The sequence below is a fragment of the Stegastes partitus genome, unplaced genomic scaffold, assembly GCF_000690725.1.
Source record: "Stegastes partitus isolate 25-593 unplaced genomic scaffold, Stegastes_partitus-1.0.2 Scaffold1111, whole genome shotgun sequence".
Classification (NCBI taxonomy): Eukaryota; Metazoa; Chordata; class Actinopteri; family Pomacentridae; genus Stegastes; species Stegastes partitus.
Window position 1 is genome coordinate 61,686 of NW_007578842.1, and position 27,343 is coordinate 89,028.

The window sequence follows — 27,343 nt, forward strand, 5'->3', positions numbered from 1 at the left end:
GTGAGTTGGGTGGATTTCCCTTTTACTCTGTAGGGGACTGAGCAGCTACAGCAGCAGCAGCTACAGCAGCAGCGTCGTAGTAAAATGCGGTGCTGAGAAAAAAGAGGAGGCAGAAACAGAGAAGCGAGGGAGGGAGATAGAAGGAGAGAGATAGAGAGAGAGAGCAGACCACCCGGCACAATTGTTCATACCTCAGAAAAACAGAGGAGAGCGGTCGTCCTCTCCTCCTGCTCGGACATGTGGTGCACCCAGCAGCGGCGGGTCTAGTAGCGGCTCAGGCGGGCGGTGGAGGAGCGGCGGAGCGGCGGAGCGGCGGCGGCGGCTAGCCCACTTCTTTTGTCTTTAATTTTCCTCCCGTTTTTTTAAAAATATTTTTTGTATTTTTTTGGTGTGTGCGTCCTTCGGTAATGAGCCTGCTGGGGGCCTACAAGAAAAAGACCAGTTACGATGGCTATGAATCTTTGCAGTTGGTCGATAGCGGCGGAGATAGCTTCAGCATCGGCAGAGGGAGCAGCGGCGGCGGCGGCGGCGGCGGCGGCAGCGGCGCACTCGGAGGCTCCATAGCGGCCACCCTTGGACCGAAGGCAGGCCCGCTGAGAGAGGAGGACTGCAGCACCATGGACAGCTCAGGTAAGAATCCTCGCCGCCCCCGGATACGCTCGCGTGGCGATTGTGTGGTTGTGTGGAGAGGGAGATGTTGGCGACTTTTTACGCAGCGGCCTGCGCCTGACAGCGGTGGACAACAGGAGGGCTAACAATAGTCAAAGTATGCAAGGGTGTCCCCCACCAGAGCTCCCAGTGGCTCCCACACCCAACCTCAATGGTTACACTGGGTTGTTTTGTGCAGGCTGCATGTGTTGTGTGTGCTCCTGCATGTGCCATTAGGGAACTCTGACTTATACTTAGAAGTGTCCCATGACATGCAGACATTTATTGAACACATCTATAGTGTTTTACTATCAGGTGCATGGTACATTAAAAATATACAAAACAGGTAAGATTATGCATACATCCATTAATAGACTTTAAATGTTGATGTTAATGTGTGAGAAATAATCACAGAGACCTGAAGTTTAAGAAACACCAAATATTCTCTGTTTAGAAGTTTAATCAAGCGGTTCTAAGTCATTCCCATTAGCCCAGCGTATTCCAGGAAAACAAAACGACATGATCGTTAGTGATGGAAATGCAATAATCCATCTGTTCATCTAATGAGAAGCAAAAGCCCCCACACTTGTTACTGGATTTAATCATATTAGATCCTTTGTTGTGACACTTCAATTCTGATCTTGGTTTAAAAAAAATAAAAAAAGGGCCCTGCATAACTTTGTACAAAGTTCCGTGCTGATGATATTACTAGAGCTGCTGCAACCATTGTTGATGTCTTGACTAACCGCTGTAGCTTCTGTCGCTGCTTTTATTGCACATGTTTGGCTCAATCAGTAAGAGATTACTGAGCAGTGGTCTTTAACATGCATGTTCTGGTGACATAGATGCAAAATCTAAACAAGATAGGTCGGTTATACCATCATATGTATATTCTGTGACTTATTTTTCCCTCAGATCCACAGAATAGAAGAAGAACAAAGTGTTTTCTCTAATGTTGATCTTAACGAACAGCTTGTTTTTCTCAACTCAAACTTACAAAATCATCCCCTGTGTTTATCTTAAATCTCCACGAGTTTCCACTACAGGAAACTACTACTCCAACTATGAATGCTCGTATTACGACGTAATAGCAGTAATTATAAAATATGCAGTGAATTAGGGCCTAATAAAGGGAAGTCTGTGAAGCGAGGTGTGTGTCTGTGTGCAGCCTGGTTCTGCCCTGTGTTCACCTCACTGCAGTGCTCTGTGGAGTCAGCCAGCCTCCAGGGACGAACATTTGTGTGAAACAAAAGGAGCTGGATGAGGAGGGTTGGGAGGGTCAATGAGGAAAGGGGATTGTGGGTGGGGAAGAGGAAGAAGCGGAGGGGTGGTGGTGGTGGTGGGGTGGACTCCCGTGTCAGATGTCTGTCTGGGCTGCCAGGCCTTACCGACGGTATCTTTTTGATGTGCGTGTGCACCGTTCTGTGTGTGCGTAACCATCTGTCCCACTTCCACAAAGCCGGATATTGAGGGGTAAAGGTTGGCACTCTAGAAGGAGGGAGACACATTCAAACAAGCCATTGATCTTTTTGGCAAAGCCATGGAGCCCCCTGTGATGTTGACGGCCCACTCTGTCTCTCTCTCTCTCGCTCAGAGTGGCTGTGCTTTGGGCTGCTGTAGTACCTGGTCGAGATTGTATCAGAGCCTCCTCTGGTGTCTGCATTAGCAGCGTTTGTCACTGTAGCTGGCTCACTAGTCTGCACACTCCCACATCCATCTGGACTCACACAGAGGCACATGGAGCAGCTAACAGACTGACAGGGAAACAAGCAGGCAGTTCAGGCAGACATGCAGGGGAACATGGACGACTTTAAAAAAAAAAAAAAAAAGAAGCAGACAAACTATGCAGGAGCAAAGGCACGGTTCATTCACACTGTGGACATCATTGATTTGTATTGTACTGAAGCAACACAGGGAGGACAGGAAAGAAGATGGATGTAACAGAGCAGACCCAGCTGGTGTAGACAATAGAAGATGTAAAGAATAAATGGAGAGGTTTATTTAATCTTTGATATTGTTTAGAGAGGATCAACAAGATAAAGAAAACATCGATTATACTGAATATATAATGATGCAGTGAGCCTAATACAAACAAGTTTTCAGTAGCTGGTTTAGATTTCTAAGGTCATGTTTTTCTCAACACACTAATAATATTCTAATAAGGATTTCTTTTAACATACTGTAAAGTAGTGCTGTCATTTATGGTGTAATTACTTTTATTCATGTTTTTTAGGACTATGTACGTTTATGTATAGCAGAAGTGTTATTACAGATGTTGCTCTTGTCTGATAATTCTTAAGCGATGTTTCTGAGCCAACTGAAAGAAAGAAAGCACACTAACCTCACACAAGCCGTCCATTTAATATAAAGAAAAAAAGAACTCAAATTCAGATTTAAAAGTGGCTCTTTTGGGATGCTAAAATGACTAAAAGAAAACATTGATTATACTGAATATATAATGATGCAGTGAGCCTAATGCAAGCAAGTTATCAGTAGCTGGTTTAGATTTCTAAGGTCATATTTTTCTCAACACAAATAATAATGTTCTAATAAGGATTTCATATAACATATTGTGAAGTAAAGCTGTCATGATATTAGATTTTCACTACTCGGGAGTCACCTGGGCTGATGATATTAGTATTTCAGGAGAACAGATATGTACATCTGCAAGAATAATGAAAATCTACGTATTAAGATTTTAACAAAAACTGCAACTGAAAATTTCACTGACATGACTTTTTTTTAATGATGTTTATTCAGCTTTTTAAAAGTGTATCTCTAAGTGTTGATTAGCTGTTACTGATGACTTGTAACCAATCAGACAGTGCTATGAGCAGGGCGGTGGTGACGGGTCACTACTCAGTGATCGTGGCCAAAAGAATTCATCAATCCATCCATTATCTATACGCTGCTTAATCCTCACCAGGGTCGCGGGGGGGCTGGAGTCTATCCCAGCTGACTTAGGGTGAAGGCAGGGGACACCCTGGACAGGTCACCAGTCTATCACAGGGCTACACTTAGAGACAGACAACCAAGCACACTCACATTCACACCTATGGACAATTTAGAATCACCAATTAACCTCAACATGTTTTTGGACTTGTGGGAGGAAGCCGGAGAACCCGGAGAGAACCCACGCTGCACGAGAAGAACATGCAAACTCCACTTAGAAAGATCCCGGGTGTCTTCACCGGGATGCGAACCTTCTTGCAGAAAAAATAATCCTTTTGGTTAAATTCATCTTTGTTTATTGTGTGTGTTGTTCCTTTGTTAGCAGCTACACTTAAAATACACGTGTAGGGAGATGAAGAGTCTGTAATCATAGTTGTACAAAAGCATACAAAAAGAATAACTGCATTTGATGGACAGTGAAAAGACAAGCAGATGAACTGATAAACAAAAGATCCACAAGGCCAAACATCTGCCATCAATATGATGTCAGCTGAAACCAGCTATGATGTTGGAGTTCCAGTCACTGGATTATTTACAATGTAATCATGTTCGTATCATTAACGTAACATCAGATTTTTCATCATGTTTATGCTGGTTCATCACAACGCCTCTATTGTGAAATTGTACCTCTTTGGTCCTGGAACAGCTATTTAAATGAATGAATCTGCAATCAAACTGTCTTAAAAAATCACCTCATGGGATTATTAGAGTATATCAACAGGCCTAATAAAACAAAAAAAATAGGGTAACCAATCACAGCTTATCAGTCCTGGTTTATCTTCCAACTTCAGCCTGATCTTAATATTGCTCAGTTCTCCCAAAGAAATGTTATTCTCCTTTTCTAAGACCTGTCAGTTCCTTTGTTTTGATTTTGATTGATTAAAATAAAACCTGTCAAAAGGCCTTTTTTATTTATTTATTTTTAACATTTTGACGTATCACAGCAGGAACAACACAAGCTTACATTTTAAAGTCAGCGATGTCTAGTCCTAACGCCGTGCACGTCAGTTCACTGTGACTGGATGACATAACCTGACTGCAGCGGTGGATTTGTTTCAATAACTTTGATGGTAAATGTCAGATTTTGCTTGGACGCTCCAGGTTTAGAACGGCACCTATACAGCAGATCGAATAGGTTTGACTGCTGTTTTGTGCAAATTATAATGTTTAAATCGCACGATCTATTTGCAAAAATGATCCAGGCACATTCGCTTTTCATATTTTAAAACTAGGACTTGGATAAAACATTTGAAGGTGCAGGGGTGGTGACACTTGTGTACAAAAGGATTTTCACAAGTTTTATAAACCTGTTTGCCTATTTAACAGCCAGCTTTTAGCAGCCTATAGTAGCTTACTTGTCATTCAGAGGAGCGGAATGCACCTCTGGTTAAGCTCTATAGTAGATGATTAATCATAAACTCCTTGTCTCATCAGCAGCATCTATAATTAAGCAGATTAGAGTTGGGTTGACGCCGCAGTCATTGAAGTCCTGGACAAAGCAAGGCCCAGCAGGGTAGTGGCACCGAGATCGAGTGCAGCGCAGTGTGTTTGCCTGTCGGCCTTCATTGTTGTGCATATGCGTCTATCTGTGTCATTCACACCAGGCCGGATATTGAGGGAGAAAGGTTTGAGGCTGCAGGAGGAGGGAGACATATTCAGACAGCCCACTGATCTCTCTGGACATAACTAGAACTGCCTTTCTCTTTTCTTTTTCCCTCTCCCCTCAGCCATCCCTCTCTTCCCCTCTCCGTTTCTATTGGTCGACTTGGTGAAAGCGATAGGGGGAGGAGAGGGGGGGAGGAGGAGGGATGTTGGCCTGGTCTTGTTTTCGTGGAACGGCAACTCTCTGTCTCTGTTGAGAGGTTCCTTTGAAGCGCGTTTGTTCCTGCAGCAGCATCGTCGCTGCCTCTCCACCTGTGCAGGTATCAAACATCCGGTGCTGAAGTCGCTCAGCTCTTGATTTCAAGGTAGAGCAGGATCCTGGTTTTCCTAATAAATCCTGTCATGCTCACTGGTTAGCAGACGTGCAAAGGGAAAAAGCTTAAAAATAGACCAAAACCTGCTGGTGATGCTACAGCCTCTCCTGAAGAAGGCAGGGAGAGCCTTTCACTTTGTGTTCCATCGCCGAGACATGCCTGTTGTGGGGTAGATTAAAGGAACAGTCAAATATTTTGAGAGTTGCTTTCTTGCTGAGAGACACATGAAAAGATTGGTACTGCTCTCTTGTCTGTGTAGTTAAAGTTACTCTACAGACAGTTAGCTTAGCTTAGCATGCAGACTGGAAACGGAGGTGAAAAGAGGGAAGAGCTGCCACCCACCGACCACCGGATACAGTCTCAGTGCTGGTCGCACTCGTTCATCTTATGGAATGTTGGCATCATATTTGGAAAATATATCTTATATCTTACACGGATATACATATACAAACGTTTTCACTCTTAACGTGAGAGTTCAGCGGAGCGTTGTCACTTAGTTTGATGAAAAAATGACTTTTTTGCAATATGTGAAAATGTTAGAACGGGACCCCTATGGACACGAATGATTTTATTTATTTTTTATTTTTTGCTAATATCAGGTTTCTGAGAAAGTATGCACATCATCATCATCTAATGAAATAACATAACAGCCAAGCTTCTGTAAAAATATACCATATTCTGATTTTTATGCCAGTAATTTTAATATCAATGAACAAAGTTATAGTGAAGTTATTCTCCCTTTGATTGTGATTTGTCCTGGACCTATTAGTTCTAAATTAATTGGAAACAATCAAACGAAAGTAATTTCTTACAACATTCCCAAGTGCAATTCATTCATGCAAATATTCTTAATTTTGTGTTCTTAGTGTCCTTGTGTTCTTCTGTTTTTCTTATTTATATTGTGTATATACCTTGCCTCTTTAATTTATAGTTGTGTTTTCTTGCTTTTCTTACTGTCACGTTGCTGCTGTGTTGTTCCAAATTTCCCCTTGTGGGACTAATAAAGGATATTCTGTTCTATAGCAAAGTAAGAGCCACATCAAAATTTGAAAATGAATCAGAATGACTTGTGAGGTCAGAGCAACAAAGTCTGTTCTGATTGAACTACCGTCTAAATGTGTTTAACAAAGCCTCCTTCATGTGTATTATATTGTAAAACAAAAATAAACATTGTTTTTAAGAGGGGTGTCTTTACATTAGTTTACCCTGTGCATTTTCTTCGATGAGACTGCAAATAAAAGAAGCCAATAATAGTGTTACTTCATATATTAGCTGTTAAAATCATGTCTTTAGGGGGTTTTAGCCTTTGCTGCCTCTTACAAAGTGTGGACCCTGTCTGCTGCACAGATAAATAGAGATGAAATGCCTGAAGCACACGCCAAAAAAAAAAAAAGAATCACCTCAGAAAGCTGAGGACAGTACGTCTGTGCAGTACAAGGATGTAAAAAATGGGACCTGCTGTCAGCTAAAGGTTGCAAGGTTTGAAGGGACAGATATAAAAAAAAGTCAGCGGTGCCGTGCTGTTCCTTTAGTCTTCTTTAATCCCTTTATATTCTGTTTCCGTGCTTGTGTTTTCAGGCAAAAGTCATTTTATTATGCTTTTAATGAGCCGTGTCAAGAATCTATTAGGGTTTGTTTGGAGGTTTTAAACATGTTCAAGCAGCTACACGAGGCCAAGTTTGAGTTTTTGGAAATGTCTGAGTTCAACAAGCAGAAGTTTTATTTCCCGGGAAAAAATAAATCTCCATCACACATTCCTGCAGTCAGAGATGAAAAGTCTAATTTTGGAATTCGCGGGATTGAAGAATCACCTCAAACATAACACATGTGGTGAAGGAGTTCTCCTTGAAGGACTTTAAAGCAGTTACTCTCTGTGATTATCCATCAAACCTCGTCTCAGCAGCCAGCATTTCTCTAATGGCAGATATTTGTAGCGTCTTTATGTCTCGGTGTGAACGTCTGCTCCTAAATTCTAGAGTGTTCCCTTCAACGCAAATTTTTTATAGGAACATAAAGGCTCAGGTTACATAAGTGTGTACATGCCAACCCGTATCATCCAATGGAAACAAACTCCATGGAAAAATCAGAGGATCCATAAATGGCAGCAGAACATCTTAGATATTAACTTTAAAAAATCAACAGACAGCAAAATGTTTGACTACATCATGTTTCCAGCAACAAGTAAAGAATATGCACACTGCACAGTCTGTGTGAGAGAGATCAAGGTAGCAGCGTACAGTGAGTATGATGCAAAGGAACACTTTAAATTGAAAGTGCACTAGAGGAATATACATCAGGGGGTGAACGTTGTGCTTTGCAACTTCATTGCACAACTAAGAAGTTGCAAACCTATTGCTGTAGTGAATAAACCTGACTTTTGCTACACCTGTACAGTTTTTTAAATATAGATAATTGTAATGATTTTAGTTTTTTTTCTGTAAGCAATTTAAATTGGGAAAATTTCATATAATCCCCAGACATCCCATATAAGTTGGCATGTACGGAAGTATGTGAGGAGATACTGAAGGTGAGAGTAAAAGCTATTGTTGTAAGTATGATATGGAATCTGATTGTTAAACCTCGACTCGACATTATAATTTGATTATTAAATATCTTTGGTTTCCACATACAGAAATGCTTTGTCACACTTGAGGAGCAACTGATCTGGAAGTGGCCGTAACACACACAGTATGAGGCCCAGCAGCCCTCCAGGATAAAAAATGGCCGGCAATAGCTAATTAGCTGTTCGTCTTAGGTTATGGTTTTTGTGGCAGGAACATCACACAAATTGCAGCCAGCTAGCAGCTCATCACACAGTTATACACATCATAAGGAACCATCTGCCTCACCTCAACAAACTGCTCAGTTTCACCGATACTGATCTGAGAAACTCAGGACGACTTTAACAGCTGAAGCCGACGTAAAACCAGACCAAAGGTCCCCTGGATCACTGGGAATATTTTACAAGGTTTCATTTTAAAGTCCCCTACCAGTGATTGATTAAACTTCTAAAAATTAATCTCTCTGTATCAAAGTCACATATTTCAAGTGTTTTTCTGTGAAAAAATGATCCCTTCATGTTTTAAAAAATGTCTTAGATGGAACTCTGCACTGTTGCAGTCACCTCTCTCTCCACTCACTCCTCCCCAAACGCTGCAGCTTGAGCACACCAGCTCACCCACAACTCACTGTAAGGCCAATGTTACACTGTCCACAATGCTGCGAGTATCTGCGTGACGCAAATTTCATCATCCCCCTATGTCCACGTACAGCCCAAAATTCGTGTCCACACAATGACTACGCTACAACAACGACATGGGCGCATGCTGAGCAGTTGTATGTATGCTAAGAATATATAACTGCGCCTACTGCCACTGACTCACAAGTAGTATAATTACAACAACCTGTCTGTGTGCACATCTGCACTGGAGCATAATCAAGACTTAAAACTACTCCACACATTATACACTGGCACGTTGTAATATTGGAGGCACTCAGCCATGCATGTTTGAACCAGAAACCAATTCTAAAGACAAATAAAGATACAGAAAGTCCCACCCTGCAATTCGACCGGATTGGTTCCTTGGGTTTATTACGTCTGGGAACTCAGATGTCTGAATTTGTTTTATTTGAGACTGTCATCAGTACAAAGCAGTTTTAAGGTGTGAATGCTCAGCTTTGGCATTAAAACTGCTTTGTTCACTCATGATGTGGCCTCTAGCATAAAAAAAACGCCACATTGACATGTGAACAAGGTAAAAAACTGGATATTACTGGAGGGTGTCTTTAACAACTTTTTCCAGGCCAGTGCATTTTTCTTTCTATTTTCCCATTTGGCATAACCTACTTGCATATGCACACAGACACCACAGTAGTCCTCTTGCATTGAATTATTGCTGATAATAACTAACTCTAAACCCCACCAATAATATGATCCGAACCCAACCCAACACTTAATAGTTTATCAGCACGTCCTGGTTGAGTTGTAGGACTCTATCGCCAAGGTCTCCCTATGAGCCAGTAGTTTCTTATAAGATGATAAGATGGATCACAGACTGACAGACTGTTGGCCCGTCTGTGGGTGGTTTCCTGTGGACTAGAAGTTTTCGATGAACCTCGGTGCTCAGAAGAGACGCTCGCTGACAATCCGGCTGTGGGTGATTTTCTGCTGCATCATGTTTAATGTCAGTAGATTTGTCAGCACTGCCAAGCTAGATATCAAGCGATGCCACTGTGGTTGCTATGTACAGATACAGGATATAAAGGGGAAGAGATGAAGAAAGAGACAGAGGGGGAGAGAGGAGGGAGAGAAATTCTCAGATCACCAGAGGGGTGCTGACTCAGATATAACACTTGGGTCTCTTCCAGCATTTGCTTACGCTTTAGAATGTGCGCGCACACAGCGATGCGAGGCTCCAGATGGTGTGCATTTTACTGCCTTTTCTCTTGTGTCCTTGTCCATCATTGCTTTACACCTACACACGTGTTTACTTGCTGTGTTTTGCAGTGACTCAAACGTTCAAACGGTCAGATGAAAATCTTGAAAAATTCCAGCTCAGAATTGAAGGATCACATTAATTTTCAGTGAGCATTGTCTAACATACTAAAGAACATCATCAGCGTAGAAAAGGTGGAAGGTTTTAACCCAGCACTGTTTCAATGGCTGTCCGCATCTGCAGTTTATGTGTGTGTACCTTGTTTCTCTTTGGATTCTGATTGGCTGAAGCTCCTTTGTCTACAGATATGGATGCCAACTATGGCGGGGGACTGTTGGATATGGTGAAAGGAGGAGCCGGGAAGTTCTTCAGCAACTTTAAGGACAACCTGAAGGACACGTTGAAGGACACCTCCACCAAGGTCATGCATCAAGTCGCTACGTAAGTGACCGCCACATTCAAACTGTATTGCATACAGTAGCTCCCCTTGTCAAATACATGTTGCTTGTTTGCATACCCTCCTCTTTGCTATACACTGTCTCCTATCTTTGCCTGCCAAAAGCCAAGACAGCTAATTTATCATACATCCAGCTAAACAAAAAAAAAAAACAACAGCAGACATGCTTATAGTTGTATTACCAGAAAAATAGGCATCGGAATTATTGAAGTTTAATATATTTTATTTACCCCAGATAAACATCTTGTCCAGGCAGAATGCAATGTGTTCAAATAACGAAGTAAATGAGATCACAGATGCAGTAAAAGACAACAAGATGCCAAATAGCTAAAAGCAATGATCAGCTGGCACCAACTTTCTGTCAGCATTTTCACAGAAACACATAGAAGCTGTATTTGGAAAATCTGCATTGCCTTCTCTTTTATGTTTTCTTTTTTTTTTTTGCCATGACATCGTTATCTTCTTTTTTTTTTTTTTTAATACCTCCCCTTCGGCGAAAGCTGTAGCTGGAGGCATTGTGTTTTGGCCGTCTGTCCATCCCATTCTCAGTATCTCAGGAATGCCTTGAGGGATTTTCTTTGGAAACTGGAACAAACTTTCTCTTGGATTCAAGAAAGAACTGATTGGATTTTGGTCGACTAAGGTCAAGGTCACTGTGACCTCGCTTTCATTTCATTCTTGTGAATGCTATAAATCATTAACACTTGGAACAAACTTCAGTGCATCTGGCACAAATGTCTCCTTGGACTCAGGGATAAAGTGATTAGAGCTTGGCTCTCAGAGGTCACCGTGACCTCACGAAACATGTTTTTTGGAAATAAATCTGACAAAATTTCACACAAACATCTAATAGGATTATATGATGAAGTGATGCCATTTTATATCTAAAAGGTAAAAGGTCAACTTCACAACATAACGTTCTGCCTAAACACTTTTCTAGCTGTTCCTTAACACCGTAAGTGAAAGGGAGATTGTTGCATATTTCAAATTGTTCAGAAACTAAATTGGTGGCATTAATCTTGGGCGTCCACCTTAAAACTGTGGTGACTGTAAAAATATTCTGTGCTGTTGGGTTGGAGATGTGTGTGAAGCATCCACATTTTAGAAACTGTGGTTTCAACATTCATATTTGAAGCTTCATTACACTGTGTTCTATCAGAATCAGGCTCTTTTTAGCATTTCTCCCAATGAACACAACAAAGTCTTCTCTACATATATTATGTGAGTCTGGACAGGCATGGATGTAAACGGCAGAGGCATACAACCCCACTAGTTTTCAATTACATAACATGTGGTTGCACTTTTCTCTCTTATTGGCTGCCGTAGTAGTGCAGTGGCAAACTTATTTCATTTGCATTTCTAAACTGCTTGCCTGTGTGACGCAGGTTGAAATGGACGTATGGGTCCAGAGGAAAATATTGCTGTAGTTCTGTGACACAATGATGATAAACTCGCACGTTGGGCCTGTTTTTAAGCCTCCATGCTTCAAAGGCAGCATGTCAGTTGTTTGGAGCCTTTAGGCCTCTGAGCACTGTGCTGCTGTGGGCTCTGACAGTGTTCACTGACAGTTGTGAGAGAGATGCAGTGGATTGTTTGGTAGTCAGTCAGAAACAGCTGTCTTACATCGCATTCCCCGACAGCCAGTTTGGAGCTTTGGTGACCGAAGACAGCCGACGTCAAAATTCTGATGATGTCGGAAATCGAGCGCTGAAATCCCAACAGTCGATGTATCATGATGCTAAAAATACACTTCGCTGAAACTTGTGATGAGAAAATTAGCAATCAGGTAATTAGATTTTCCCTTCTCCTTCACTTCTTCTGTTTTTTCATGCCGGCTTGGGTTTGTTTCTTGCTACATTTTGAAAGCAGAAGAGCAGAAGAGCTGATGACGTCTCTGCTTGTATTTGATCTTTTTCAAAATTGTGGCCTATAAGGAATTGATTGCAGCTGAAACGCCTCTGTGCAGGTTTTCATATAGTCTGACATAAATTGTTAGATTCTTTTCAATGCATCTTGCACAGTGGAGTGAAATTGTAGCTATTGTTTCACACTGTGCAGACCCGGCTGCTGCTTACTCGAGATATTTCAACACCTGTGACTTCTTATTTGGACGTTTCCTCTCAGCGATTGCCGTGACGAATACTGTTCGCAAACCCAGCTCCAACATCAGTGTGCAGTAGCTGGGCTTTGCGTATGCTCAGCGCTGATTACGCTGGTTAAACTGCATGTTGTTTCAGCTGTCGATTAAAAGCGTCTCCAACAGCTTTAGAAGTGGAGCAGTGTGGATGGAGGGAGGGAGGACGGGGGGGAGGTAGCAGAGTCTGGCACGGCTCGGTCGGTCCAGTGTGTTTGTGCACAGGCATCTGCACAAGGCAGCACAAAGGGGCCTCTGTATTGTCAGAAACACACACAGACACACACACATACACAAACAGCTCCTCTCACTATTGACTCAGCAGGTTTGATCGTGATTATTCCTCTCTTGTGTCTCCCCTCCAATGTTGCTCACATTTGACAAACTCCCACTGTCCCGTCCTTCTGTTTTCGCGGTCGCTCGCCTCTCATCTCGGCTCCACCTTTCCTCCTCTCCGCTGCGCTCTCTTTGCTGTCTATTGCTCCTCTTCTGGCTGAATTATTCATGGTAGTTCATTGTGCCAAATGGCCAGCGCACTGCTGATACAGAAGGATTCATTTCATTAGGGCCCTATGTGTGTGGTGGTGGTGTGTTTGTGAGAACTGTATATGCATGTGTGAGTGGGTGGTTGGGATGATGGGGCGGTCGGAGGTAAGCTACCGTGGCAACCGTCTGAAAGCTTCAGAAAAGAACAGGTAGATGAGCAGAGGTGTTAAAACGGGTTTCAGAAATGGATAGTCGAGTGTCAACTGTCTCGTTGCTGTGGAAAACCGAAGAGGTAACTGTGTTGTTGTGTGAGTAACATTAAAAAGCTCTGGCATAGAAGCACAGAAACGCTAACGGTGATTTCCTGAGAATGAGGGTGCAGATTCTAGTGTATTGTCCTTGAACTGAGTACACCTGATTAGTATGTCTACAGAGCACTTCCAGATATTTCTGCTGAGGCAGGCCTATAGATTAGGGTCATGATTTTCTTGGCTCAGTCCGGTGCCTGGGAGGGGTTCACCTTACATGGGTGCTACTTGCAGACAGAGGCAGCAGTTAGGTCAAGACACAATAAGAAAGCGCTGCTGGATCTGATGCTGAGGATGTTTTAGTCACAACGCCCTTTTCTGTCCAGTCATCTGTGACTTCAGACCATAGCTGTTCATTCAATTCACTGCACTCACCCATAGACTGTATAAAAGATGGACGTAGCTACCGTGACGTCACCCGTTGGTTTCTGCACTGAGAAAATGAAGCCAGGGTTTTGCTACTTCCTGGTTGACGTCTTGGATTTTTGGAGCCAGTGACGCAAAAATCGTCGGAGGGGGGCGGAGCCATAGGAGCAGCGATTGGTCAGACGGATTGCGAGGCGGGCCCTCTCTGCCCGCCCACATTTACCGCTTTCTGCTCGCTTCATCTGTATGGTCGCTGCCGACTGTCAATCAAGCCAGCCACGCCCCTTGCCCCGCAAAATTTTGACGATTTTTTAAAAATTCAGTATTGATTTATTTTCAGATTGGCCACCTGATCTCTGGATTTGACGATGAAAACTAATAAGAAAAAAATCCTGAGCTGTAGGAATGCGGTATTTCGTGATCTGTGATCACTTCTTTTCCAATTCAAGTCTATGGGAGCCAGGGCTTTTTGGAGCCAGCAGCTCGCGTACGCAGGTTTTTGACACTTCCGGATTGGCTTCATTTTTCAGGGCCGGTTGCTACGTCCATCTTTTATACAGTCTATGCACTCACCACATCGCTCCTACACTGGCCTACGACAGACCTGCACTCATCTCTCCCTCCTCCTTAGGGTTTGGCATCGGGAACTTGTTCGGACTTCGAGCCAGTTTCAAAATCCAGATTCCAAAGAAACCATTAAGAAAATATTATCTCTATTTTGCACATACAGTGGCTGACCAAAATTACTTTACACAGCCACTGCTGTAGCGACGCCCCGGTGCACCTCTCACCCAATGAGAGAGTCTCCCTGACCACAACAAACCCATTAATCTGCAGCATCACCTTCCTTAAAGAGGATGTGTAGCTATAATGTGGGTGTGCTAACCTCACTAGTCAAAAAAATTAATTATATCAATTCAAATAATTAATAAGTGCTTGTTCGCTCTGATAGACAGAGATGGGCAGTGGTGGAGGAAGAACTCAGGTCCTGTACTTGAGTTAAAATGTAACTTAAGTAAGTCAGTATAATCAGTAAAATGTACTGTTGTAGTAAAAGTGAAAGTACTTGTAGTGCAGAAAAATGCGCAGTATGTCATTAGATTGTTATTACTCATGCATTAAAGGCAGTATTTCACTGTTAAAGAAACTGAAATTGAGAATTGTTAAGAACTGGAACAATAAAAATGCAAATCATGTCCAACTATACTCCTGCTGCAGAAACAAAATAGTTTTCTGTGTTCATATTGTGCCCATTCATTCCACCGTTTTAAATCTCATATTCTGCTGAGAGTCTTGCGATCTCTGGGACTGTCTCTATCATGTTTGCTCAGATTGTTGCAGAACATCGCTCGGGCAGAGTCCCAACCAAACAGAAATACACATCATTCTGAAATAAATGGTTAAATCTAATCCTGCTTGTGAGGAGAGTTATTTTAGGATGATGACGTCTTGTTTTTCTTATCCAACATGATCAGTATTGTTTGCTTTAGATTATTTAATCAGCTTCGAGGTTCCACTCTTGACTTTTCTGGGCTTGATTTTTCATAATAAGATAATCAGTACTTTTTTTTTTTTTCAGTTAAAAATGTCGTCAAACAAAACTTAGAGGGAGAAACGCCGATGATTTCGTTCATCACAAACATCTTTTAAAGAAAAATAGATGCTTGTTTATTTCAAGCAGACCAGGCTAAAATCTAGTCAAGGTCATATTAACTTTTTTTTTTTTTACAGTTTGATTCAAACGACCCACAGAGAATAATCATAAATTGACTGTGCTGCTGCCCTCAGCCCTATGTAAGGCTTCGGCATCTTTTTGCACATTAATTTGGTTTTAATCCGTAGCTTTACTGATTTGATTCACTCTCACTGCTCTCCAGCTGCAACAGTGAAAAAATCCACAAACACTCCACTTGTCCTACACCTGACGTCATACTGACAACAATAAACTGTTGAAACTGTGGATCATTAAGCATTGCAGACACAGATTTTGTACCTGAAGTGTGCAAAGAAGAACAACTGTCATAGATGCTAAGAGCGACTATTGGATGTATTTTTTTGTTGTATTGGATTTTTATGTTCTGTTTTCTTATTTCAAGAAATTCAATTTTTGTTTACACCGCTGCCAGACATTTCTCTAGATTGCACAAGGTTGAAGTTTTTTTTTTTTAATAGAGGGGGAATTTTAAAGCTTAAAGATTTTCTAGTTTGGCAGAAATTCTGCTGGAGGTTGAGTTTGTGTGACTGTTTCATCCCAGTTTTGCGAGCGCCACTGCTGGAGCACTTCAGCCGGAATTCCCCCGAGCTTTCTCGACACAACGCGAAACCCCTGTGAGCGCAGTTGTTAACCAGGCTCTCTTTTAATGCCCTAACGAGACTTGATTGGCTTCCCTCTGCTTCAGTCTCATCTGTATTCAAGGCAAAGGGCCGTTGCTGAATTATTTAAAGCAGCCGGCTTGTTTGTTTACCTGGCTGAAGAGAAATTTTTGCAGGGAAACCAATCTGGCGCAAACGTTCAACAGTGTGTTCTTCTGTCTGGGAGAGACAACAACGGCGATGGAGCCCGGATGGCTGAGCTGGTTTTCTGAAAGACACAGTGTCCTTGGTCTGTACCCAGACTGCCCCCCTCCCAAACCTCTGTGTCAGACACTCATTCATCTGTCTCTCCTTTCTGCTTTGTCCGCCTCGCTGGTTTTCAGCCTTCCTCTCTGACTTATTTTTATTAATGTGTCTCATTTCTCCCAATTTTATTGACGCTACATCTGACCGACATGTCGCTGTGTTTTTCTAGTGGCCAAAATATACAGAATATAAACATTTAGCACGTGTTGAGGTTAAAAATAGGACATTTCATGAGTAAAGCTAAGACAGGGTGCTGCAGTAACTCACCTGGTTGAGTGTGTTCACCATGAGGAGTCCTCACAGCAGCAGCCTGTTGTTGAATCTCTCTCTGTCTCCCATTTACTCTCTCCCTTCTGCTGTCTCTGTAATAAAAAAAAAAAGTTCAGATAAATTAAGAAAAAAAGAGAACTGAATCAACGAGAAAAAAGGTGAGGTAGTGTTTTGTTAAGCAGGAAATAAGTTAAAGTCCCTCTCTGCTCATTGTTTTTACCCATAAAAAAACTCATTTCAGTGTCAAAGTTACCTATTTAGGGTAAATCCCTCGGTGCCCTAACATGGCTTAGATGTAACTCTACTCTGTAGCTTCCTCTAGAACGTGCGGATCTATATCTAAGTTCCTGCCTCCCTCTCCACTCATATCCTCAGCTCACCTGCTTAAACAATGTGAAGCTACTTTACACAATGGCAAGCTGGAATAGACAGAGATAGAATTGATTCTAAAAAAAAGAACAATACAGAAAGTCCTCCCCTCCTTCAAGTTGACAGGATTGATTCCTTAAGTTTGTCACATGTGAATCCCCAGAATTCTGAATCCTTGTTTTTGAGGACATCATCAGTACACTTTGGTTACAAGGTATAAATCCATCCATCCAACCATGACTGCTTATTTCACTCATGATGCGTCTACAATATATAAAAAAAACAATCATACGGACATGTTAACAAGGTAAAAACTACATTTTTCCCGGTGAGGGGCCTCAAATCTGGCTCTGAGGTCAATGTGTTGCAGTGAAACCATCCTCAGGCCTTCTGTGGTCTCTTGTACCGATTGTCACTCTCAACTTGAAGCTATCAATAATGAAGCAGGCGAGCTATAAAAAAAGAAAAAAGAAAAAGACAAGAAGAAACAGAGAATTTTGGAGAGGAGCATGGAGGGAATGTAGAAAGCCCAAATCCAATATCCACTGGGATCTAACCCACTTACACTGTGTTTGTTTGAGAATGTGTGTGTGTACGTGTGCGAGTGTGTACGTCGTCACCAGAGACTCCGTTCGAGCACCTCTCTAATGATGTAATCTGGCCTAAAATGGCTCTCGTGCTCTTGGTGTTTACTCTCTAGTAGGAGAACATAAACATCAGGCGCTGCGGTGGTGGAGCTACACTGCAGGAAGCTAAACGGCTGGAGCTGAAGACAGCGGTTGACCTTTGAGGTTTTCACTGAAAGAAACTGCATAATGCCGGCTAAATAAAATGGAAATGAGAAAGAAAAATGCAAGGCCGGTTCCAAAAGTTGGACCAAATGGAATGAATTAGTGCAGAAACAAGGAGCGTAAACTAACTGTCGGATTAGTTGCATTCTATGTCTTGGCAGGAAAAAAACTAATAATCACTAGTGAACATCACCATTAAGTCCCTGTAGAAACACAGTAGAGTTGGACTATTAAGCCAAAACTATCAGCCTGGTGATTATTGGATCTGATATTCAATTCAAGTTATCAGTGTTGTTTTCTTTTTAACAAAACATTTTGCACTAATATACATATACCTTTTTCGACTAGATGTGTAAATTCTTGTATATATTTGTCTTATTATCTTGTTTTATTTTTTATTAATATTTATTGCATTTTATTCTTTTCTTTCTTTAGTTATTTTACTTTATTTTATTTTTTAATTTTTCCTATTTCTATTATTCGTGCAAATTCCAAAGGCGACACCAACAGCCGAAACCAAATTCCTTGTATGTTGTGTACGTACTTGGTCATTAAAGCTGATTCTGATTCTGATTCTGATAAATGAATTCAAAAATGTGTTGCATTGGCTCAGTGTTGCTGCATCCTTCTGTCTATATAAGTTCACTTCTTAAAACACATTTTTATCGGAGAGCTTTTCCTGATTTTATTTAAATGTTATGTTTCTTGTTCTATTTGTGTGCTTTCTATTGAATCAATTATTCTGTGTGCTTATTTTTATTTCAATTTGAATTTATTTTGATTGGAAAGCACTTTGTAACACTTGTTTTGAAAAGCGCTCTATAAATAAAGTTTATTATTGTGTTATTATTATATAGTCACCCTCTGGTCTCAAGCAGCCCTCCGACAGCACTATCTGATGGTTACACGTCACCATAGTCTACCAGCACTGAAGAATGCAGGCTGAAAAGTTTCTTTTTAAGTAAATGTGTGAAACACATGTCTGAATTTAGGGCAAGTTCTTCCTACATAAAGCTGTGATAGGCAAAAGTTTAATACAGTTGTGACTCCATAATCCGACCCTTAACAATCCGAAAACCTTGCTATCCGACAGGTTTTTAGGAAAAACAAATGAAAAATAGCCTTAAAATACCAATAGCCTTGGATTCCAGCTCCGACATGACATTATATGTCACAAATAAGGACAGGCTGCAGGTCTTAATTCAGATTTTTTTGTGAACTCCGACCTTTTTGCCAGTCAGTTCGTTCACATTTCCCATTACGTGCGACTTGTATGTGATCTGCTGTGTGAACTTCATACGACCCAAAAAGTGTCCCGCATGTGCACAAGAGGACAGAATGACGTCACACGCAGCGAGCGTGCTCAGTGTTTACGGAAGTAAACATGAATGGTGGCGGTGGCGGGGGAGTGGTGCTGCCGCCATCACTGATGGTGGAAACAGAAGTGTGACCGCTATCCTAAACTGGCATCAGCAGCCAAGTACTACCTGTGCGTTCCAGCCACTTCCACCCCGTCAGAACGCACCCCCGGGGTGGAAGTGCTCCCCCCTGACCGCTCTGAATATTCGGATATTCATCATTAATTCGGCCTGAATATCCAGAGACCAGAAAGTGCTATTTGAACCAGCCCTACTTGTTATCATAACAACTATGAACAATACATATTAACAACAAATGACCCTTCAAGCATCAAGCCCTCCTTGCATCTAGACCTCCGTCTTGACAATCCGACAGCCTTGCTATCCGACATAAAAGAAGGTTTTACATTTAGTGTTGGATTATCGAGTCACGACTGTACTAACCTTTCTACATACTAACTTTAAATTGTGTAGATGTTTAAGCTTTATAATGTTTGTAGCTTGATATAGCATACGTGTCTGATCATTTTTAGCAGAAGTCACAAGCTATGAATAAACCATATTAGTATTTATCATGTCCTACTAATCCCAAATAGCTTGGAGAAATTTAAAATTAAAGGTCTGAGGAAGTAAACGAATGCTTATTAAAATGTATTGCTATGAGTTCATGTAAAAAAATACATCATTAAAATCATATTTTCGTATATTTACATATACGAACCTTGTAATTCTAGCGATCTGAGGGGAAACTAGACTTCCCTGGTTCTGTTTTCAAGGCTTTAGAAAACATAGCTCATTACAGGAGACTTAAGCCAATCACAGGTCTTCTCACTCAGAGCAGGCGAGGAAAGTATAAATAGCAAGTCAGCAGTGAGTGGGAAGGTGCTGAAGGTCAGACAGTGTTTAACATGGGACAGTGGGGGTTAAATCATGTGAGAAGTAAATGTTAGTTTCTAGCTTGGCTATGTTTGCATGTGATTGTTTGGTGTGGGAGGAGCTGAGGACAGAGAGCTGCAGGAGGAGGGCTGTACTTTAAATTTCTTCCTTCCTGCCTACCCCAGCTTTAAAATGAAGCTTTAATGAATTTGTTCAACAGATACATTTAGAAGTCAAACTATCATGAGTTTGACTTCTAAGCCCTAGAAAATGTCACTAAATGCTTACAAGCCAGTTACTGTATGACACAAATGACTTCTTGGATTTTACAGTCTTTTGCTTTCTGTGTGTAGCTGGACAACACATACAAAGACTGTTTCAAATGGTAAAATACACAAAACAGTCAGCCAGTTAACATGGAGTACATAAAGAGCACAATATCCTTAATTTTCTATATTAAACCTAATGTGGTGCTGTTGTTGAGTTTGATTGTTTGTTTGTTTAAAAATGTTGCCGATTATTAATTAATAGGCACAAATAAATTCCATCAGTATGAGCCAAACTCTAGCAAAGAGTATCTGAGAATTTTTCAGCTACCAAACAATCAGTGTAGTTAATTTCATTCATAGGCTAAATAATGACACTAAGTCAAAAAGGGCGCATCATCACTAATTCAGAATTAAATCAGGGATAAAACAGTACAAAGAAAAGCTGCAGAGGATCATTTCTTAAGTCGTTTATAATTGATTTTCAAATGTAATGCGCACGTAACTCAAAATTGGGAGGATGTACTATTGTGTATTTTTTTTAAAATTGAATCTGTGGCATTTTTTAGCGATTTTAAGCCAGTAAACAACAATTCTAGCTTTATATTATACAACTGAAATGCCAATAACTCCCCATTGTATACACTGAATAAAATATAGACTGCATTTTCAAACTGATTTCCATTTTTTAAAAAAAGAAAATGATCCTTCCAGTGTTGGCTTTTCCCTTCTGTGCAATTCCGTCCTTCGACTCTTTTCAGTTTATTTTCCACACCTTGCAGTACATTTTAATTGGCTGCAACTCTATCCTCAAGAGGTCAGGGGCACTGCTCATTTGCATACTCTATGGCTATTGGCCATGACCATTTAAACCTGACACCTGACCTGCTTTTCTCCTCTAACAGCCAACTAGCTATTTCAGGACAGAAGCAGGTAAAACCACAGATTTACGCAGCACATTTGCCAACATCCTGCAGAAACCGCATCTGTCTGGTTCAGACATGGTGGAGAACAATAAAAGTTAATGAATTGTTTTTATTTATTTTCGCAACACAAAAAGCAGTAAATGTTATAGCGATGCCTCTTTTATATTGAGACAAAAAAAAAAGATGGCTGTAAAAGTTTAATTTAGGAGTATAATTACTTTTTAGGGACGCTGCTGGTGTTACTTTGAGACACCTTGAGTCTGTATTTATGTATTACATTATATAATATAATAATATAATTATTTCTAATAATAATAATTTACTATAATTATTGGTTTTTCTTGTACTTTCTATATTTTTGGATGCTGCTATGGTGTGTACATTTACCACAATGGGGGGTCAAAAAAGTATTCTATTCTATTCTATTCTATTCTATAATAACATATAATAATTATATATTCTAATGAATGTGGTTTATTGTTTATTTTATTTTATCTTATTTTATATTTATATTATTATTTTATTTTATTTTATTTTTTTTAAATGTCTTTATAATAAATACTCAGTGAGCTTTTGAATTGCCCCTAGGGGATGAATAAAGTCATTTAAACTGAATTGAACTGAAATGAACTGAATTGAATTTCAACCTAGGATCAACACAGAATTGGATCAAAACAGAATCCTGATTTGTGGTCACATGAGTTCATTATGGAGGACTTAGAAACACCGCTCTCCCTCTGATGGATGTACGTCAGGTTGTTTGTCTGTTATCTTAGCAGTCACCTGCCTTTTCCAGGCCATAACACACAAACCGTTAAGTTTCGTATAAATGCACACATTTGCTTAAATGTTGCATTTGGTGTCATTTGAAAGTTTAAAGCAAATCTCATGACACACTTATCCTTGTCCCAGTCCTAAGCAGACTAGCTGAGGAGCAGCACATTACATAACCAGGTCCAGGATTGCATCAGGGCCATATGGCACTCCTCCATGACCACACAGAGACGACTGTCCCAGATCGGCCTAGCTTGCGGGATTTTCACAGTAGGCAACAAGTCGTCTCAATTTGATACGCGTTAGCCTATTAATGTGTTTCGCGTTCGCAATCGCAGCGCAGGGAGCTGAGCCGTCCTCTGCTGCTCCCGGTTACCAGAAGCGAGTCATTATTTGTGAGTCATTTCTCCAAAATAAATCCCTCTCCAACCCCACCTGCTTCATAGTGTTCCAGTCACACTGTTTTCCATCACTTCCATGCTGCAGTAGTAATGGACTACTAGTATGTGTGTGCTCTGCAGCTGCTCCCACCGTTTAAAAAAAAAAAAAAGTCTCCATATGGAATTGCTAAATTTGGCAATGAAAGGCAGTGCTGTTCAATTGAAGAATTCACATATGGTATTCCTTTGATCCCGGGCAGCTCAGCCTAGAGTGGTGAGCCTAAAAAAGATAACTTCCCCACAGCCAGACACACACGGAAGCTTCTGCTCTAAAGCCTGTTGAGTCCAATCACTTGGATATGCATGTCATGCAGGACGGCCCGACGACAGTGAGAGGCAGAGAGGTGCGTCAACCTTTCGGATGCCTGATACTCACGCATTGATCTTCTCTTTTCAATGCTTTGCTGTTTTTCAAGGAGGATTCATCGCTTGACCCTCCTTAATGAACGAAACAGGCTCCCTCATATCTGAAATGTCCGTTATACAGCAGCAGAAACACAAGAGCAGAGTGATTTTGTTGGATTCCTCCAAACGATACAAACTCTGGCTGAAGTGATCGTGGATTTGTTTGTAATCTTTTTCTCTTCCTGTGCTGATTCATTGCTCTGTTACACCTGCATGACAGAAATAAATGTGTTTAAAAGGTTACGTTTTGTGTTCCAGGTACACCAAAGGGGAGCTGGACATCGCCTACATAACATCACGGATAATAGGTAAAATGCAGCTAATGACTTTGCACTACTCGGTTTTAACAACGTCACCAAATATGATAAATACACGGTTCACAATGTTGAAATCACACATTTAAAAAAAACCAATATTTTAATTGAGATTGTACAGTATTGAGAGATGCAGTTGAACAGACATCTGCACCCTCGTCTGACCTCTCATTGTTGAACTGCATACAGCGTTTCATTCTTATGAGTGCAGCAGTGTGATGGAGTCAGCTGGACGTTTGTCCCCTCGGGGCATCATATCCCATCATGCCCCTGCTGATAGTCATGCTTGAATGTGGACCCACTCCTCATTTTTCAATTTTAAAAATAACCTTTTCGCAGACCAGTAGTTACACAGTTAGATATTGTCAGAGCATAAGTCCACAACTCCACCAAACATCTCATCCAGAACGTTGTTTTGTTTTTTCCAGTGATGACCTACCCGGCGGAGTCAGTGCAGATCGGCTACCAGAACCACGTCGAGGACATCCGCTCCTTCCTCGACAGTCGCCATGCGGACCACTACACTGTCTTCAACCTGTCACAGCGCAACTACCGTGGCGCCAAATTCTCCAACAGAGTGAGTGTGAATGTACATCATGAAGCTCGAGATGACGCCATTAGAGATTTGTTAGTTGTTAGTGGCAACATATTTAGGGTCCGAGCACTACAGTGCGTAGAACCCTATTGGAACTGCTACGTCATTATTTCTTCGTCACAAAGAAACGTGTTTTTCAGGTCCTAAACGTACTTGAAAACTCACAAAATTTGGCACACACATCAGGCCCGGTGAAAAATTTTAGAATTAGGGGGAAATACACACCTCAATAGAAAAATGGCTCCACAGCGCCACCTAGAAAATTTCAACAGAGTCCCATCGGCAGCATGTCTGACCTAGACCTACACAGTTTGGTAGGTATATGGAGGAGGTCAGGACGAACAAAAAAGTCAGTGACAGCCATAAACCCAAGAGGAAGTCCGCCATTTTGGATTGATCACATCCATATGCCAAATCCATTCACAGTCATAGCACCACCTATTGGTAACAGGCTGTTTGAGGCATTACACCGAGCAGGTCGGTCAATGACTGGAAGGTTGGCGCTTTGATTCCGCTCTGTAACCTGTGTCATGGTGGTTGTGTCCTTGGGCCGCAAGTGCTCCGATCTGCCTCAAAGTCGACACGCTGGATCAGAGTCCCGCCTGGAGCACGTTTGCGCCACACCCCGACGTGCACGACGCCGACAAGCGTAGGGCGAGGACCCGTCAAATGCCGCTTGCGGCTTTAATCGAGGCTTCTTTCTGTTGATGTTCGAGTGAAATGTGACGATTTTCTATTTACAGCTTGTTGCTATTTGCAGCCATAAACTGTCGAAGCACAGAGGATGAAGCCTCTAATTAGATTTCTCAATCAGGCCCATCGTTGCTCATCGCTCCTCTGTTATTAACCTACACTGACTAATTTTTGTGCGCTTGGGAGTGAGTCATCGAGTGATGAGCCCACAGAGAATTATCAACCAACTCTTTGGTTCTTCGTAGCTCTTCTGTCATTAAGTCTTCAGCAGGTGCTTTTGGTCTACATAAATACTGGACATTGTACATATAGTTTTTGGTATGACCTACTGGGAGACAACCTTATAGCCCACAGAACAACTATGAAGTCAGATCAGAAACTTCTCACATACAAGAGGCGACAGCAGTAACTTCGATTCGTCAGAAGTTCCACCTGATGTCACGTCATCCACATCAGTACCTGTTTTACATGTTTTTTGTAACCACTTGCACATGTGCATTTCCGATTCCACCTTGGACCTGCTGAAGCAGCGAAGTATCCAAGTATGTGGGGATCTCCATCAAAAGGCCCAAGATGATTGAGCCTTGATGTGATGAAAGTTGGGCCTACGGCTACAGTCCAAAGTCTCCAAAACTGAAGAAGGCTCGTTAGGGCAGGAGCGCACCAAGAGGATGGTTGTTGTTGTCTTTCACAGGGTTCTGCATCATGAATTCAGCCCTGAGGGTCAGTCTGCTGATGCTTAGGGTCTGCTCAAATGTCCTGCGGCATCAGATCAGATGCGGACCAACTGAACTGACATGACAGCGTGTCTGTTGGTTTTTTCGATATACTAACACAATCATTACTTTTTTGCTGCCCTACTCACCAGATTTGGCTACCTGTGAGTCATTCCTTTCCCCTAAAATGTAATTCAGGTTAAATGTTAGCCATTTTGACACAGTGGAGCTGATGCTTGGTGCGCTCATAGAACAGGACTGTCAAGGAGGGCTCTAAATGTAGCAGGAACACTGGGAACGGCTCAGTGCTGCACAAGGTAAGGGCTTTCAAGGAAATGGCAGACAAATATAAATCACTTAAAGCTTTTGACTCTATAGGTGCAGTCTCAGAATTTTTTAATCTTTGTACAGTGAATTCAAAGTGTCTGAAAACTACAAAGAACTGTATTTTTGGATGTTGTTTCTTAGTGGGATCAGCAACACTAACAACTCTGTTATCTTTTGATACTTCTCATACTTAGAGAGTCCGTTCAAGCTTTAAAGATACACTCCATGGTTTTATTATAGAGCCCCACAGAATCCCCAATTCACAGAGGCTTCTTTCAGTTTACTGTTTATGTGAACAAACCGTGAACCGGCAGGAAATTTGGAGTTTTTGGGGCGCAGTGTAGCATGACAGTTATTCTACATACAGTGCATCTTTTATGCACCTCACCACAGCAACAACCACTTGTGACCAGAAGAGCCTGAATTTTTTTTAAAAAGTACAATTTGTGGGGTCGCTGATCCGTGTGTTCCGGCTACATTTCCATTCAGAGCATAAATCTGAATGCTTCTTGTATGCTCTCCTATTATAATTTCATGGTTGTGACTGTCCTCAGCGTGGGGTCCTTGGCTCATCTCATTCAGCTCTTTTGCGCAGCTGGATTCGGGTTCAAGTCCAGGCTTGTGTGGAAGCGTTCTAGATAAAAGACTGCCACCCTCCGGCAGATACATCCAAAACAAAAAAAAAAGCTGAGAACTCAAGCTGCGGAGTTAACACGGCCAAGATGGCCCCCTGTCTGCTTGTGGAAGTTGCTGTGCCTTAGCAGATGACTCATCATGGCAACTGGTGTGCTGTGTTGCTCGGTTGCTGCGGCGCCGTTACTAACCTCCACCTCTCCTTTCTACACCCCTCCTGATTTTTGCTTTTCCAACCCTTTCCTCGCCTCTCCCCTCCCTTCTCTCTCTGCCTTTCTTTTTTTTTTTTTTCCCCCTCCTCCTCTCTACTTCCTTTTGCCTCTAATCTGCTCCTCTTCTCTGTCTACCTGTTTATCTTCCTCACCCTTCCTCCTCTTATTTCCCCAATTCAACTCCTTTCCAGGTCTCAGAGTGTAACTGGCCTTCACGCCAAGCTCCCAGCCTCCACAACCTGTTTGCTGTGTGCAAGAACATGCACAACTGGCTCAAACAGAATCCCAAGAATGTGTGTGTCATCACCTGCTCGGTAAGAAGACGTTTTCACAGAGTCCATCACATTCAACACCAATCCTCCTTTATGTTTCATTGATTGTCTTGGTTCTAGTGTTGTCCGAAAAGGGGTTTGGAGCTATAGGCAGCTCATATAACCTTCTCTTAACCTCGTTTTACCATGAAAAATGCACTTTTGATGTGGAGGGACTTGTTTTGATGGTCTCACAATGCATCCACAGATTTTTGGAGATATTTTTTTTGTACCCTGACCCACTTTTCAGTCCAGGCGCAGGGTCAAAAAATATGCTGCCAGAAGACAAACTGAATCATACTGAGTGTCAAAGTGAACAGTGACTCATTTTACATTTTATTGCCAGCATTGATTTGTCAGCTTGGCTTGTGCAACAAATAAAGTGTTTTGAGACACTGATCTCTGCGAAAAGAGATTTTAACACAACAAAACATTCTGCTTGTACTTAAACAGTTTGTAAAAAAAAATGACGCGTTTGCAGTTCATGTGAGAAACTGTCACCATCTTGGGTTTTTCTAAATAAATCACATTTAAATTCAGCAAAGGGAACTTCCCACTTTCCATCAAATAAAGGCTGCACCACCACACAGACCAGGAATCTGCTCCTCCTCTCCTCAAACTGTTGCCATTCCTGGATGCAGGAGTGTTAGTCTTTCTTGTTGCCAAACACAATAAACCGCAGCTC

General features: G+C 41.6%; 1 protein-coding gene across 1 annotated transcript in view; it reads left to right on the forward strand.

Annotated features, from left to right (window-relative positions):
* The first annotated feature begins 407 nt into the window (after window positions 1–407).
* Window positions 408–27,343, forward strand: part of dnajc6 (DnaJ (Hsp40) homolog, subfamily C, member 6) — a 43,581-nt gene continuing 16,645 nt past the window's right edge. Inside the window, exons 1-5 of the mRNA XM_008296216.1 lie at window positions 408–630; window positions 10,303–10,453; window positions 23,116–23,165; window positions 23,600–23,748; window positions 26,539–26,661. Of these exons, the coding sequence (XP_008294438.1) occupies window positions 408–630; window positions 10,303–10,453; window positions 23,116–23,165; window positions 23,600–23,748; window positions 26,539–26,661 (696 nt within the window). The remainder of the gene's footprint in view (window positions 631–10,302; window positions 10,454–23,115; window positions 23,166–23,599; window positions 23,749–26,538; window positions 26,662–27,343) is intronic.